This window comes from Balaenoptera physalus (genome assembly GCF_965194825.1).
Source record: "Balaenoptera physalus genome assembly, chromosome: 18".
Classification (NCBI taxonomy): Eukaryota; Metazoa; Chordata; class Mammalia; order Artiodactyla; family Balaenopteridae; genus Balaenoptera; species Balaenoptera physalus.
The window spans coordinates 14676085-14694061 of NC_138899.1; the positions used below are offsets into that span (position 1 = coordinate 14676085).

General features: G+C 40.7%; 1 protein-coding gene across 1 annotated transcript in view; it reads right to left on the reverse strand.

The window, feature by feature from the left end:
- The window catches only part of LOC309647551 (ATP-binding cassette sub-family C member 4-like), a gene marked incomplete at its 5' end in the record, with an annotated part of 133275 nt that overhangs the window by 67255 nt on the left and 48043 nt on the right, over positions 1-17977 (reverse strand). The window contains 1 exon segment of the mRNA XM_082434981.1: positions 8812-8891. Coding sequence (XP_082291107.1) covers positions 8812-8891 — 80 coding nt within the window.

Genomic DNA, 17977 nt, shown 5'->3' on the forward strand with positions numbered 1-17977 from the left:
GAAGCAAAAGGAAAAACATGGAAGGCTTCTAAATGTAAGCTCCTAAACTTAATGCCAACCTAGGGTTAGTGCTGAGTCTGCATGTAAAGTTGATACAGTACCTTGCACCTCTCAGGAGGTTCAGAGATCAGCTCTGGTTCCCAGATCCCTCGTTTCTCACCTCTGTTTCCTTTGACCTCACCCACCTCAGTTAACTCTGTTCAATCAGAACATTGGGGTGTCATATCTGTATGATGAGATCTACACAAACCCTAAGACTAAGCTATTCTAAACTTGTCTTTTCCTTGGGATACACTAATCACACCTTCATCCCTCATTTGGCTGCCTTGGATCTTTTCACAACCACACCAGCTCCGGGACCTGTGTGTCCTTCATTAGCTCCCAACTGAGAGTCACAGCTAACTCTGCTGAAGAGTGAATGGCGGTGTCTGGTTTACAGTTTGTTAATCAACACAACAGAAAGCACTGGGGAAACACAGTGCACTCCTTCCCTTGTGTTCAGCATATCTCATTGATCAATAGTTTCCTTTCTACCTTTTGTCAGGGTTCATGCTTATTACAAAATTCAAGACTGAAGTCCATTTATTTGCTGCTTTTAAAAGGCACACCTTAAAAATAATAGCACATGAAGGTGGAGATGAAACGTTGAAAAAGGTACCCCATGAAAACACTAGCCAAAAGAAAGCTGGAGTATCTATCTACACCACTATGAACATGAAGTTAGGAAGGATTCCTAGAAATAAGGAAAACATTTCATAAGAATAAAGGGTCGATTTATCCAGAAGATATTTTTTGAAATCTAAATTTACATCATCCTTTAATAACATAGCTCCAAAATATATAAAGGAAAATCTGACAGAACTCAGGAGAAATAGGCAATTCCATACTCACAGTGGGAGAATTAAACTCACCTCAATAACTGATAAAACAAGCAGATAAACATCAAGAGGGATATAGAAGATTTTGAAAACATGATTAACAAACTTGACCTAATTAAGAAATATACAATACTGCAGTAAATAACTACATAATACTGCAGTAAATAACTACATAATACATTCTTTTCAGTTACATGTATGCTATACTAAAGCAAGAATCAACAAACTTCAAGGGACAGAAATTGTACACAACATATTCTAACCTACATGGATTTAATGAGAAATTGGTGACAAAAAGGTAACTAGAAAATTAATAAATGTCTGGAGGCTCACTAATACACTTGAAAATATCACCTAGTTCAAAAATTACAATAAAATTAGAAAGTATTTTGACAAAAGAAAATGAAAATCTACTAATATTAAAATTTGAGGGCTGCATACTAAAGCTGTGCTTAGAGGTAAATTTACAGTTTAAACATTTTTTTAAAGGCTACAGCGAATACATGGGAAATCTCTATATTGTCCTTGTAATTTTGTTGTGAACTGCAAAAATGCCCTAACAAAAAATAAAGTCTTACAAAAAGAAAAAGCTAAAAGTCAAGAATTTAAAATATATCTTATAATGAAAAAGAAAAAATCCAGCATATTAAACTAAAGTATGTAGAAGAATGGAAATAAGAAAAAAGTAGACACGAATGTAATAGAAAACTAACTTCTAAGCAGAAAAATCAACAAATACAAAGCTTGGTTCTTTGAAAGCACCATGAAATGTAAGAAAAAAAAAAAAAAAAAAAACAGAAAATTTACCATTAATTTGAATTAAAAGAGGATAACACAAGAGATACCATGGGTATTATAAAGAGGATATAATAAACATTGTGCTGATAAATTTTTAAATTTTAATGCAAAGGACAAATGTCTTGAAAAATGACATACAAAGACTGACATAAGACAGAAAATCTGAATAATTCCATATCGAATTAAGAATTTGAATCCAGGGGAATTCCCTGGTGGCTCAGTGGTTAGGACTTGGCGCTCTCACTGCCAGGGTGCGAGGTTCAATCCCTGGTCGGGGAACTAAGAGCCTGCAAGTTGCACAGCATGACCCAAAAAAAAAAAAAAAAAAAAAGAATTTGTATCCACAGAAAAGACTTTAGGCCAAGAGGGCTACACAAATAAATTGTACAAAAGAAGTTTTACTAAACTCTTCCAGGAAATTTGAGTACAGCATTATGATGTAAAAACCAGACAAAGACATTAAAAGAAAGAAAAATTATAAAGCAAACTGTCTTAGGAACATTAAACAACATACCAATAAACTGAATCTAACAATATAAAAATGATAATACTCCACAATCAAACTTGGCTAGGTAAGTCCAAAATTCACAGGGCTGGCTGTTACAAAGGATACACTGGAACTCTTGTGCAGGAGCTGAGGCTATTACCCACAGGCAGAATTTCTTTTTCTTCAGGGAAGGCTTAGCTCCTAAGCCCTTCCAACTGACTGAACTGTGCCCACCCAGACTACCCAGGATAATCGTTCTTACTTAAAATCAACTGATTATGGACTTTAATCACATCTACAAAATACCTGCACAACAACACCTAGATTACCTTTTGATTGAATAACTGGGGAATGTAGTCTGGTCAAGCTGACACATAAAACTGACCACCACAAAATGGAAATATTTCCTATGTCTTTTTTGAGGCCTGCATAATTCTGATACCAAAAGCTGACAAAATAGTTCAAGAAAAGCAAATTACAGACCCATATTCTCATGAACAACAGAAACAAAAATTCTTGACAAAACATTAACAAATTACATACAATGATACATTAAAAAAAAAGATACTATATCATGACCAAGTGGAGTTTATTCCAGGAATGTAAGGTTAACCTTCAAATACCAATCACTATAATTCACATTAAAAGAATAAAGGTGAATAATCATATGATTATCTGAAGAGATGTAGAAAAAATATTTGTCCAAATTCAACACCTATTCTTGATTTAAAAAAAAAAAGTAAAACTCTTGGCAATTGAGGAATTAAAGGAAAAGTTTTCAATCTGATAACAGATATCTACCTAAAAAATCACAGTTCAGATCATTCACAATGAAAAAATATTGAAAGATTTTGCCCTAAGAGTACAAGAATGTCACTTCTATTCCATGGTGTACTGGAAACTCTAGCCACAACAATAAGTCTAGAAAGGAAAATAAATATTGGAAATGAAGAAGTGAAACTGTCATTATTTACAGCTGACATGATTGTTTATATACAAAATCCTACAGAATTTTTAAAAGCACCACCACCAACTCCAGGAAATGCAAAATGAATTCACAAATAAATCAACTGTATTTCTATAAACTATCAATAAGCAGTTGAAAATGGTATTAAAAACAATCCAATAATGTAATGAAAAAACCATCAAATATTCAGGAATAAGTTAAACCAAAGAAGTGTAAGATGTCTATACTAAAAATTACAAAACATTCCTAAAATTAAAGAAAACCTAAATAAGTGGAGAGAGATACCATATTCATAATTGCAGATTCAACATTGTTAAGACTCAGACTCCTCAAATCGATCTATAGATAAAAGAAAATATTAATAAAAATTCCAGCAGGAAAAAACAACTTGAAAAGGCTTCTAAAATTTACACAGAAGAGTAAAGAATCTAGAACGATCAAAACAAGCTTGACAAAGAAGTACAAAATTAGAAGACTTGAACTACTGGATTTCAAGTCTTACTAAAATGTATAATAACCAAGACTGCAGTATTGGTATGAGGATAGATAAACAGGTCGGTGGAACAAAATAAAGTATACAGATGCAGACGTCCTCAAATACAGTCAAATGATTTTTAACCAAGGTGCCAATTCAGTGCATAAAAGTGTTTTTAACAAATGTGGCTAGAATAAAAAATAAACCTCAACCATGTACTACTCTTCCATACACAAAAAATAACGCAAGATGCATCAATTTCTTAAAAGGTAGAACAATAGGAAAGTATCAATATCTTCACGCTCCTAAGGGTACAAAGATTTCTTAGGATACAAAAACATGAACTACAAAAGAAACAATAGGGTACATGTTAGACTTCATCAAAATTGAAACTTGATCTCCATTAAGGATGTAAAAAGGCAAGCCACAGACTGGAAGAAACTATTCATAAAGGAATAGTATTAAATATATAGTAAAATAAATATCTCCAATGGGGATTTGAGGGAGGGGGTGGGGAAGCGATCAACACACCACAGAAATCTCAAAATGACAAAGTCATTGTTCAGTGAGAGAGGCTGAGATGCTTTCTACACACTTTCCCTGACATCTCTACACAATGAAATGCAAGGGTCAGTGGTACTGAGACAAGCAAACGCAGTTCCACTCTTTGCTTCTATAAAAGCAAGTGACCCAAGCTATTAGGCCCTGGTCTCAGGCTTGCTTTGTTCTCAATATCCAGATGCAGCAGCTTGTTCTTTTGCACTCCCCCCTCTGGAAAGAAATGACTGAGAACACCTCCTTCACATTTTCTTTCTCTTGGGCATTTTCACTTCATAAAGCTTCAGTCAATGTGTTTTGTGTGTGGTGAGGAGGGAATGACACGTTCCATGGTGGTCCCCACCACTGCCAGCATTGGTGGCTCAAGTAGCCTCAGGATTAGCCCTTTGTGTCCATGAAAGGATATGAAAAGTCAGTTGTTTAAGCTCAGTCAAGCTGCTGATTTTTTTTTTTTCCCTTGAATGAGGGGTGTGTGGGGAAAAAAGGTTTTGCAATTCAATTTTCCTCAATAAATTACAGCATTTTGCTGAGGGCAGCTGTGTGCAAGTTCACATGCTCAGAGCAGTTCCCAAACTTTGTTAAACAAAATTAAAATGCCTAAACCTGACTTCCACATCTTACCTTCATCTTCACTTATTTTACTAATAGGAAGACTTCTTGGAAGTGATGCTTTTAATGACAAGAATTGTAGATAATTAAGATTCCTTACTCAGTGTTATCTGGGACTTTGGCAAATCGTATGAAAACTACATTAATTTGAAATATTTCGTGCTCAATGGTCTATCTTGAAAATAATTGATTTTTATTCTGTGAGTCTACATGGGAAAGTGTCCATTAAAATCATCAGGGATTACACACCTAGAATCTCTGTAATACAAACTCACAAGGCGATATTTATGAGCCTGGAAACTGTCTGTGACAATAATTTTAACGCAACATAATGACATTATCAGACTATTTCTCCTACTTAAAAATACATGTGGTGTTTATTTATTTTAAAATTTTTATTTTTTATTTATTTGGCTGCACAGGGTCTTAGTTGCGGCACACAGGATTGTCGATCTTTGTTGCGGCATGTGGGATCTTTTAGTTGTGGCGTGCAAACTCTTAGTTGAGGCATGTGGGATCTAGTTCCCCGACCAGGGATCAAACCCAGGCCCCCTGCACTGGGAGGATGGAGTCCTAGCCACTGGACCACCAGGGAAGTCCCTACATGTGGTATTTAAAAAATAACTACCCATTATTTAGTGCTCAACGTGCACTTAGATGTTATGCAAAGAATTTTATTAAAACGACTTCACTTTGTTTTCCCAACAACCCTTACGGAATTTGGTATTATTTTCTTTATTTTACAGATAAGGAGAGTGTGGCTTTGTGGGGCAGAGACAGTAAGAGGGAGAGCTAGGATTCAAGCTTGGAAAGGGAGACTGCGGGGCTCCCACTCCACCACACTTTAAAGCTGCTGACATCATAAATGATTATCATGTGGAATCACACTACATAGTTTTTTTTTTATGCTGCCTTCCTTCTTCCTGTGGAATTGCAAACACTCCACTTTGGCCAGCAACTGTAATGTGACTGGACAGGCAACATATCCGGTAGCTGCAAGAGTCAGTGTACATGATGGTGTACAAACTCGTGATCGCCCCTCTGTTGGGATGTGGTCTCTGAATGACACTGCCTGTGGGAATGGACTGTCCTGCAGTGCGGACCACTACTCAGAATCCAGGGTTTTCATCAGCCATACTTGGCATCACTATTACAAAATATTAAATGAATTATCTGATATCTCATTTATGGGAATGACAAGGAATCAGATGAGGAAAAGTATATAGAATAAACACTTTAGAAGTAGTAAAAATAAAAATGAACATGATCGGGCTTCCCTGGTGGTGCAGTGGTTGAGAATCCGCCTGCCAGTGCAGGGGACACGGCTTCGAGCCCTGGTCCGGGAAGATCCCACATGCCACGGAGCAATTAAGCCTGTGCGCCACAACTACTGAGACTGTGCTCTAGAGCCCGTGAGCCACAACTACTGAGCCTGAGTGCCACAACTACTGAAGCCCGTGTGCCTAGAGCCCGTGGTCCGCAACAAGAGAAGCCACTGCAATGAGAAGCCCGTGCACAGCAACGAAGACCCAATGCAGCCAAAAATAAATAAATTAATTAAATTAAAAAAGAAAAAAAGAACATGATCAAGTATCTTCCAAGGTTTATCAAATATACCAAGGATAAGCAGAATCATCAAAAATGAGTTCGAACACATTTGGCACTAACTATGTCCTTTAAAACAGAACTGAACAACACCTTCAAGCCCCTTCCCAATCCCACTCTCAGTTGACGACAGAGAGAAAAGACTGGTTCCCACTGGGAACACGGTTTCAGGCAGCCCCTCCTGCCCCACTATCCACAGCAGCCTTTACCTCTCACCTGGGATCAAAGGTCGCTTTCTAGAAGCCACGCCCACCTCCTGGACCAGGCTCCCTTACTACCTCCAGCCCCACACCCAGTTAGCCCTCCAGGACTTCCTCCAGGGCGCTGCCACAGTTAGGATTCCAAAGGCGGCAAGGGGTGAATCTCTGGGTGGCTCCCTCCCCTTGGGGGCCTGGAGGGGAGGATTCCTGCCTGACTCACCCCTGGACTTCAGGGCCTCAACGCTAATCCCTGTTTGTTGAGGGGAAGGAGAGACAGAGGAAAATATTACCCACCACACACCCCCAACCCCAAAACTAAACACCCAGCCAGCAACTCCTCCGCAGACCCTACATTCCGGATGGGCCTCTCTCTGGTTTTACTCAAACTCCTTCCAGGAGTAGCCTGCCTTCACTTCAGCTTCCTCCACGCCTCCTCCATTCTCAGCCCTTTGCAATGGGGCCTCCTCACATCTGAAACCTGCTCTTCTGGTCACCAGACGCCCTGATTCCAAATCAACCAACAACTTTCCAGGGACTTACCTTCTCCTTTGCGTTGAACAGGCCTGTCCTTCCTAGGTTCCCCAACCTATTTCCTCCTCTCTTCCTTGCTGTTCATTGTGTGTCTCCTCTGCTTCCCTCCTCTCTCTGCTTCCTCTCTGAACATGGAGGCTTCCGTAAGTTTCTGATCTTGGCCCCTAAAAATGCTTCACTCTCTCTGGGCAATCTTATCCATTGTCACGGATTCAGCGTTTACCTGCTCAGTGAAGAATACGCAGGCACCACGCTCATCCCATGTCTCTCAAAACACCAGACTCTTACTTCCCATGACCTGCAGGACGCCTCCACCTGGAGGCCCCAAACTTCAAGATAACTGAACTAAAAGTGGCAGAGCTGGGACTGGAAATCAGTGAGACCAGAATTTTCTCTCTTCACATGACTGCGCATGTTTTATCTGAAATCAGGTAGCATCTATCCCTGTCCCTCTATACGTCATACAAAAACGTGATGGATTCTGATTATGATGGTTAACTAAGCATGGGCTCAGCACACAGTGGGACGGCCAGCTTTGGAAACCTACCCTTGGCCTTGTTTGTAGTAGCAAAGAAACAGAACCTTTCACAAAATCTCAATGTAATTAATAATCACTGTCAAAACGTGACACTGTTACAGTGAAAGATCGCTTCTGGGGATAAATCACATGGCTTATCCCAGCAGGACATATTTATAAAATAAGTTTGCAGAAGAGAAAAAAAAAAATCAGACGTAGCCCATCAAACATCTTTGCAGTAAAAGTACTCTGCCTCTGAGTCTCAGCTTAGTTCACGTTGGTAAGCAGTGGAAGCCTTTGCCCATAGGCTATGCTGTTTGCAGTGAGATATTCATTGCTGCATGTCTCTGTGCAGCTTCTGATAAATACATTTCATTTCCAAAATTAATTAATTAATGAAGAAAGTCCCCACAGCCTGAATCACTGTAAAGTAGACAAAATTCAATAACAGAAAAAACATCCCACATGAGCAACAATACTGAATGAGAGGATGAGAGATGAGATGACCCAACATTATTCTTCAGAACTTCAAGTTTGCAGACAAAACAAAGGCTGGATACAAGATATTCCTGTGGGTATTTCTGTCTTTTTTTTTTTTAAAGATGCCTTAAGACAGAGCAATCAATGTGTGAAAAGAAATGCTGTCTACAAAAACAAAAAAAGACATTTTCTAAGATGACTTTGATCCCGTATCTTTGTATCTTCCATAACTGCTCTCTATCGTCCTTGCTCAAGTATTATTTTCACCTTATTATTACTATTCTTTTCTTTGTAAGTAACCCCACCTGGCTCTATCCAAAAAAAAAACTGGTGCAGTAAATATTTGTCCTTTGTGGTAATCCGATGCATAATTTAGTTAATCTAGGCTATCTTTCCGTGAGAGGTGATTGTTTTTCTCTGTTGTGAAATGTGCTCACAGTAAAGGGAATCCACGCCAGACACCTGAACAGCAGCGGGAGAACCACTTACCAAGCATGTTGCTGCTTCGAACCAACCTTGACTGTGTAGCCACTCCTACAGCAGGTGTCACTCATGTTAACTCAGCCTCCCGATCACAACCACACCTTTCACTTAATTAAGATAACACAGTCAGGCTGAAAGGCCCATCTCAGTCCCTGTGAAAAGGCCTTGAAAACCAGGCACTTTGCTTTGCGCTGTGAGAACTCTGACGTGACCGTTACGTTACCTGGATGAAATCAAGAAATGTCAGGGGCAGCAAGTCATCCACATGCCCAGTGTCTTTGGAGAAACGATTCAAAATTCTTCCTGCAGGAACAGGATATGAGAAATTACTCATTTCCCCAGACAGGCCCTTTAAGAGAAACAATTCATGAACAAATCAAAACAATATTTTTAAAGCATATGTATGTAATATATTACAGATTCATATGAAATAAGCCAATGTCAGTGGTAAAGAAAGAGAAAATAGAATGATATCTAAAGAGAAACAAAAATGCCACCAAATGGCAGTGGGTGGGGAGCCGAAACTGAAACCTGGTTTTTATTATAAAAGACTGGGGGGAGGGGCTTCCCTGGTGGCACATTGGTTAAGAATCCGCCTGCCGATGCAGGGGACGCGGGTTCGAGCCCTGGTCTGGGAAGATCCCACATGCCACGGAGCAACTAAGCCCGTGCAGCACAACTACCGAGGCTGTGTTCTTGAGCCCACGTGCCACAACTACTGAAGCCCACGTGCCACAACTACTGAAGCCCACGCGCCTAGAGCCTGTGCTCCGCAACAAGAGAAGCCACCGCAATGAGAAGCCCACGCACCACAACGAAGAGTAGCCCCCGCTCGCTGCAACCAGAGAAAGCCTGTGCGCAGCAATGAAGACCCAATGCAGCTAAAAATAAAATAAATAAATTATTTAAAAAAAAAAAAAAGAATGGGGGGAAAATCTTGTGGCAGTATCGGGAAGGGCTGGTGGATTTGAGAATGTTCCCTCCTTTTAGATCCATCCCATCTAAGACTCATTCCAAGTGCTAAGTCAGCAAATAAACAGTTGCACAATACCTAAATTAATCCTAATTGTCACACTAATTTTGCTTTAGTTACCAAAAGTAATTTTGCTAAGTGATACTTTTTAAATAAACATAATTATAACTTCTCTGTAATTTTTTCCCTCCAGATGGCTCACAGGACCTCACATTTTGGGAAATTGTGGATTCCTGCCATTTCCAAGTTGTGAGTTTACTACCGGGGTAATAAGCTGTTATTTTCAGAGGTGCACTGGGTGTGACAAACACAGACTCATGCTTAAGCATCCAAGAAGACCAGAGGGATGGAAGCAGGAAAACAGAAATATTACTTAGTGACTAAAGATCATCATTGATTTTATTTCCCTTCTCAGAATCCACGAAAACAGTATATCCTAAAGGCTGCAGGATTGGAAGATGAGAAATAATTTCTAATAAATATCTAGTGTGAACTAAAAATGCCGCCTCCCGTATCAAGTAAACAAAGGATGCTGCAGCCATCAGGCACTGCAGCCAACCCCGCGATGGTGCACCCTGAGGAAACTCAGGATGAGAAAACACAGGATACTGGCCCCGGATAGCTGACGTGCACATCAAAGGAATGATTTCGGTGAGCCTAGACTGTTGCATCTTCCCATACATAGAAAAGCACTAAATTCCCTAACCTGAGATGTCTGGTTTTCTTTTATTAACAGTAATCTTTTGATATGCTGACTACTTGTTCTTTGTTGCAAAAACTCCTATGTACCCTGGCTCCCCGCTGCCTTGCCTCTTCGGAGCAGTGTCTCAGAGCTATCTCAGAGGCGTGTCCCGGGCTTAAGTCCTCAGTTTTGTCCACAGAATAAAGCATAACTCTCAACTTTTAGGCTGTACATTTTTTTTCAGTCGACACTAGTCGTTTTATGATTAAATTTAAAGAAATCAAAGACACAAACACACACACACACACACACACACACACACACACACACAAACATACAGCCTACTTTGGGGTAGCAACTCCTGAGAAATGTGTTTATCTAGGCCCCTGAATTTCTTTCGTAATGAAGGCTCCAGGAAGCCAGCCTGCAGGTGAGATGTGGGACCTCTAGGTGCTCTTCCTGACCTCTGTCAGAGGCGACTTCCTCCCGAGGCCCTTCACACCAAGCCCCAGCTGGACCCTGAATGAGCAGAGGCTGGGCGCTGAGGTTCCGCTGCCGGGCTGGGCCGCCCTCCACAGGGCGCCTGGCTCACCGGAAGCACAGGGTGCGCCCAAGCCGGGAGCTGCAGACATTGGAGGCTTTCGCCCTTGGCCAGGCCAGGCCGTTACAGGCCGGGCCTCAATTCTCCTGTCTCAGGCTTAGGAAATACAGACTCCGGAAACTGACTTTTAGTGACACCTTTGGAGGACCAGGGACAAATTTTCGGAGCCTCTAGGAATGCCTGCTTTAGAAGGTGATTCTCAGGATTAAATGGGCTCGTGCAGGTGAAAGAAGCCAGTCACAATGCCCGGTGAGTTAACAGGTGCTCAACCACCAAAGTGAGATGATGACTATTCCCCCAGGTTCTGCAGCATCATGTCACCTGGGAAAGTCTACCAGACACTGTAGGAAGGTCCACTTGTTAAAATGCACTTGCTGATTCAGGAGTGCTGGGGGGAGCTAGAGAGTCTGCATTTCTTCCAAGTGGCCAGGTGATGGCAGTTTCCCAGATCATGCTTTGAGGGGCAAGAGCTTGGGCTGTTATTTAATCAGTTCTGCTTTAAAAATATTAAAATCAGATGGACAGTTTTTCCACATATTCTTATGGATTTTACGGCCTCCCAGTCATTTTTTAACTTCCCAAAGTAGCAATATAGAAATAAGAAAAATACATGTCAAAAAAGACATAGTTTAAACGCTTGCGATTTCTTTGATGGAAAAATGCAACTTTTTAACATAGCAGGATTCAGAAACACTGCAAGTATGATTTGTCTTAGAAAGTGTTGAAAGCAGTACAGGAATTTCTTAAGATGAAAAGGCTACTCAGGGATGAACAGGAAGTGAAAACTACCCCTTTACCTTTCACCAGATGTGCAAGTCTTAAGGTCTGAGAGAGCCAGGGTTTGGCAAATAGTGTAAAATACAAGGAAAACAAAAACAATGAGAAAAACTATCTCCCCACACAATGACTACAAAAATGGAACTGAACGTCAAAGCAGGTCAAAAAACTAAAGTCTTGTTCACCAATGAGCTGAGTGTAGAAAATGTGAAATCAGAAAGTTCAGTAGCTACTTCCTTGCACTAAGAAACATTAAGAGAATGAATGGTATTTGCAGAGTATTTCATCGGGCTTAGGGACAGACTGCTGTAAACAGAGCTGTGATTTCAAGTTCATGGCCTCATAGTATTAAAGTTTTCTCAAAAGTCTCCAAATGAAATCCTTACGATGAATTCCCTTCACACACATGCCATGACTTCATCCAAATGACATGTGCTCCCTGCTGGAGTATCTCCAGGGAGGTAGAGAGAAGGGGGTTCACATGAACACCAGGAACCCAATGCATTGTCAGTCTGTTCTGTTAGACAGGGATTTCTCACATCACACCGAATCTTGCCTTCCTAGAACATCCAACCTCTGCCGCTTCTTCTGCCCTTGTAACCACACAAAGTGAATCTAATTTCTTTTGATATGACAGCCTTTCAACTCCTTAAAGGAAGTGAATCATATCCTTTACAGCAACTACTCCTTGGTTCCTCAATGATCCCTCATAAGGCTCGGTGTCCTATCTTGGACACTGCGTCTTGACCAGACTCAAATGGCCAGTCTCAGTTAATGCTTTGTGCTCAGGATTAAAATCAGTACCCCAGGTACTGGGGTAAATTTGTATCACCACCTCCCCTATCCTGCATAGGATATAGTGAATCATGAAGCCAACAGTAACAGTAAATTCTGGAGGCCAGATCACATTTTGGACACATGCAAAATGAAAATCCACATTGCTCTGCACAGGTAGATTTTGGGGGACAACTGAGCAATATGTATAAGCAACTCTAAGAGTGAATCCCTTCTGACCCCAAAATTCCACTTCTAGGAACATATCCCCAAGAGTTAATAAGTTCATCAAAAGGTTGAATGTGGCATATTTGTCAAGTCAGAAGTAGAAAACAACCCGAACAAGTCTGAAACAAGTCTATAATGTATTATGTACAATTTTAATTTTTTGGGACATTCTGATCTTTCTACAATAACTGCACATTGTGTAAAAAGGTAAAGCAGGGAGGGGAGAGCAAGAGAAAGACAGGGAAAGAGGGGCAGGAGGAAGAAGGAGGTAAAAGGGAGGAGGGAGGGAGGAAAAGAGGTAGGGGGAGAAGAGAGGAGAGGAGGAGGGAGGTACCCCCCTTGAAGTCCATGGTATCCAGGAACCAATCAGGGTCCTCCTAACTGCTCTGGCTCACAGTTTTCCATCTTGTCCATAAGACAGAATATCATGAAAGATGACATTCAAACTTCTTGTCAAAATACAAATTCAGGATGATCATATATTAAGAGCTGAGTCTACAATCTAAGCGGGAGTCAGTCACCTCTAGAATTCTGACACCTGACCCATACCCAGGACTCCTCAGCTTACTTATAACCAAACTGTAATTTAAAACTTGTAAATTCCCACGTCTAATCTGGGCCTTATTTTTTTTTAAACAATAAAAAGGTATATTTACATATAAAATACTGAGGTATATTTTACATCTCATAACATTCGCCCATTTCAAGTGTACAATTCAGTGAATTTTTGAAACTTTACTGAGTGATGCAACCATCACCAAAAATCAGTTTTAAGACATTTTTATGCCCACAGTAAGATCCCTTGTGCCATTTACAGGACTCCCTATTCCCACTCCCAGCCTCAGGCAACCACTAATCTACTTTCTTTCTCTAATAAATTTGCTTTTTCAGGACATAACATCGAAATGGAATCGTACAATAATGTGGTCTCTGGGTCTGACTTTTTTCACTCAGTGTAATGTTTTTGAGGTTCGCCATGATGTAGTATGTGTCTTTTTGAGCCCCATTCTTTACCACAAAGTGGCGCTAGGCACCAGCAAAAAAGACCCCATACCAGGCCACACCTGACCTTGAGGGTAAGTAAGAACAGATGTGTTTCGTGAACTCTTTGATATTGTGAACTTGTTTATATGCACCCACAGCTAGCTTCACTAAGGGTTCTAGAACCTAATTCTTTTGATTAGGATCAGCCATTGCAGAGATTCAGAATCCAAGAGTCCTGGGTCAAGGCCAGGCTCTGAGTCCAGTGGAATGTGGCGGGGCAGGGAGGACAATAAAAGATCCATTGTCCTGGTGAGAAATGGGATCTACATCCAATCAGCCAACGGAGAAAAAGAGCGGAGTCCCTCCAACGGGGCAAAGAAGATATACCTGAACCTTCCAGGTACCGTGCAAGGGGATGGGGCAAAATGGGTCCAATGGAGAGGGTGTTCAGTGGAACCCGGAGACGGTCACCGGGCTGAACAGGATCACTGCGTGCATGAGGGAGCCACTGAGGCAGGTGGGCCAGCCTGGACTTCCTGCCTCATCTTACACAAACTAATTCAGCTTAGACGAGCCTGAGAACAGGAGAGGGAGCTGCAGAAGTCAGGACGCGCCACATTTTCTTAGTCTTTGCTGTTAGAATAGGCCGTCAATATGGTGGCAGCCTAAAGAATGTCATGAAATAGAAAAAGCAACAGGATTTAGGAAACCGTCAGTGGTGGAAACACCACCAAGTTCTGGTCCTCCTCTGCTACTCAGCAGCAAGAGGCCTTTAGGCAACTAAGCAACATCTCCACCTACATCCCAACTCCCGGTCCAATAATAGTTTTTAAGTGTCTACTGATATTTTAAAATGGATCAATTACTCCTCTTCTTAAGGGCCTGTAGTTTATAAGGTAAAACTATCAGGTATCAAATATTTAACCCAAATAAGTGCCAAGATTCATCCTGAATATACAACTAAATCCCAGGGAAATGTACTAGGTGTTTGACAGTTTCACTTCCTTGATTGACAGACAATAGAACTGGGAAGCTTGGATAGTCTGGTTCCGTGAAACACAGCTTCCAAAGAACCAACATACGTGGTTTTCTCTTCACGACATCACATACCAGAACCAAAGCCGACCATAAATAATCTATTCCAAATTCCACTTCTGAAAATAAGCTACAGGAAAGAGTTCAATTTAATCTACCACTAAAGAGTAGATTAAATAGATTTAATCTATTTACTAAAGAGTAAATAATTCATGACCCCTAAACCTTTTGGGCCAACTAGGCCTATGTTTGCAGTACTTATTTTGGCTTGTATTTTCTTGAAGGAATGAAGTCCCACTAATAGATACAGGAGAGGGAGGCAAGATAACACTGGTGTGCTGGCTGCTCTAAGATTAGTGACCTCGAAGATTTAAACTTGGTCCCAAATCCTTGAATAATAAATAAATCAGCGTCTGGAGAAGCCTACAGGTCTTGAACATGAAGAGCCTGATTAACTGGTCACGAGCACTCAGTCTGTGATAACAGAAATTCAGTCCCACTTAATGCTCCCAACTTTATGACTGTAGTTTTCACATTAACTGACAAAGTGGAGGGACTTCATAGCTGTAATAGCATGTACTCCTCCAATCACTTTCTCTCCACGGCTTTATAAGACGAGATCTGTGTGGGCCTCTGCAGTTTACGGGGCCTGGACTAAACAACATGCGCTGAATAAATCTACACAAGATGCTTCCCTCAACAGTCTCATTTAATCCTCACAACAGTCTTGTGAAACAGGAGGGGCAGTAGTGATTCCCATTTTACAGGTGAAGAAGTTCCCAAACACCACGTGGTCACTGTCACGAAGATTCATTAGGCCCTGACCACGTTCTAAGCAGTGTGACTGTATGAACCTGCTTCATGTCTACAATATTAAGATACAGATAAGGTAGGTGTGAGTAGTATCCCCATTTTACAGATAAGAAAACCGAGAAACAGAGAATTTAAGTAACTAGCACTAAGTATTAACATAACTATAACCAGCTATCACTATTAGTAACCAGAACCAGGATTGAACTCAGGCAGTTGGCTCCAGAGTCCATACTTTTAAACCAAGGCAGACAACATCCTGCCTTGAGATTCGCCTGCCCAGCAGTATGTATCTGCTTTGGCCTCGGTCACGTAGCTAGTTGATGGCCAGGCCAAGGCCACTCCCATCTTCCTTCCAGCCCACATCCCTGCCTTGACAGGCATGCTATCAATCATCACCTGCAAAAACAAAGCCACTCTGGGCCTTATCACGAGTCTAAACAACTGAACAGAGTGGACATGTATGCTGATGAACTAACTCTTCATAGGAACCCAGGTCAGGAGGCTACCTTCTGAAGCAAGACAGGTGGAAGGTCTCAGGGTGGAGGAAGCAACCAGTGGGAAACCTAGAGGGACACTCAGATCAAGAAACTTCCTACTGAAGATCCACCTGCTACATGCCACAAAGCCTCTTACATGTCACCGAAAGTCCACGGTAAAACTAAATAGAGTTAATTTTATTGAAGAGGATGTTTACATTTTACCAATCTTATATCTTAATTAATTTTTTATTACCATTTTATTTATTTATTTTTTTAACTTCAGAATGTACGAATTTAATGAATTTAACGTCATACTATTCCTTAGGATACCCCGTACTTAAAGGCCCTGATTCTAAGCTCCTGTTGCCGGCTTCCTCCACAACGATATCTTGTTTTTCTCTGAAAGTGGAGTCCAAATCCTATCATCTCCAGGCAGCTTCCAAATCTAGAATCATTCCATGAACTTCCAGAAGACGTTCTCTTTACCCTTTTCTCCTAGCATGGCAGGCACTTCACACCATGTCTTCTCTGCTTCTGTGGATTCAGAGCTTCTCCCAGACCAAGATGCTGCTCAATCAATTCTCAGGCCGCTCTTAGCACAGTGCTTGGCATATGGGAAACAGTAACTAAAGATTCTTTTTTTTTTTAATTGGGGTATAGTTGTTTTACAATGTTGTGTTAGTTTCTACCATACAGAGAAGTGGAGTTCCCTGTGCTATACAGCAGGTTCTTATTAGTTATCTATTTTATATATATTAGTGTCAATCCCAATCTCCCAATTCATCCCACCCTCCCCTCGCCCCCCACTTTACCCCTTGGTGTCCATACGTTTGTTCTCTACATCTGTGTCTCTGTTTCTGCCTTGCAAACTGGTTCATCTGTATCATTTTTCTAGATTCCTCATATATGCTTTAATATACGATATTTGTTTCTCTCTTTCTGATTTGCTTCACACTGTATAACAGTCTCTAGGTCCATCCACACAAATGACCCAATTTCATTCCTTTTTATGACTGAGTAATATTCCATTGTATACATGTACCACATCTTCTTTACCCATTCGTCTGTTGATGGACACTTAGATTGCTTCCATGACCTGGCTATTGTAAAGAGTGCTGCAATGAACGTTGGGGTGCATGTGTCTTTCTGAATTACGGTTTTCTCTGGGTATATGCCCAGTAGTGGGATTGCTGGGTCATATGGTAATTCTATTTTTAGTTTTTTAAGGAACCTCAATACTGTTCTCCATAGTGGCTGTATCAATTTACATTCTTACCAACAGTGCAAGAGGGTTCCCTTTTCTCCACACCCTCTCCAGCATTTGTTGTTTGTAGATTTTCTGATGATGCCCATTCTAACTAGTGTGAGGTGATACCTCATTGTAGTTTTGATTTGCATTTGTCTAATAATTAGTGATGTTGAGCATCTTTTCATGTGTTTGTTGGCCATCTGTACGTCTTCTTTGGAGAAATGTCTACTTAGGTCTTCCTCCCATTTTTTGATTGGGTTGTTTGTTGTTTTGATATTGAGCTGCATGAGCTGTTTATATATTTTGGAGATTAATCCTTTGTCTGTGGATTTGTTTGCAAATATTTTCTCCCATTCTGAGGGTTGTTTTTTCATCTTGTTTATAGCTTTCTTTGCTGTGCAAAAAGCTTTTCAGTTTCATTAGGTCCCATTTGTTTATTTTTCTTTTATTTCCATTATTCTAGGAGGTGGGTCAAAAAAGATCTTGCTGTGATTTATGTCAGAGTGTTCTTCCTATGTTTTCTTCTAAGTAATAAGAGTTTTATAGTGTCTGGTCTCACATTTAGGTCTCTAATCCATACTGAGTTTATTTTTGCATATGGTGTTAGGGAGTGTTCTAATTTCATTCTTTAACATGTAGCTGTCCAATTTTCCCAGCACCACTTATTGAAGAGACTGTATTTTCTCCACTGTATATCCTTGCCTCCTCTGTCATAGATTAGTTGACCATAGGTGCATGGGTTTATCTCTGGGCTTTCTATCCTGTTGCATTGATCTATGTTTCTGTTTTTGTGC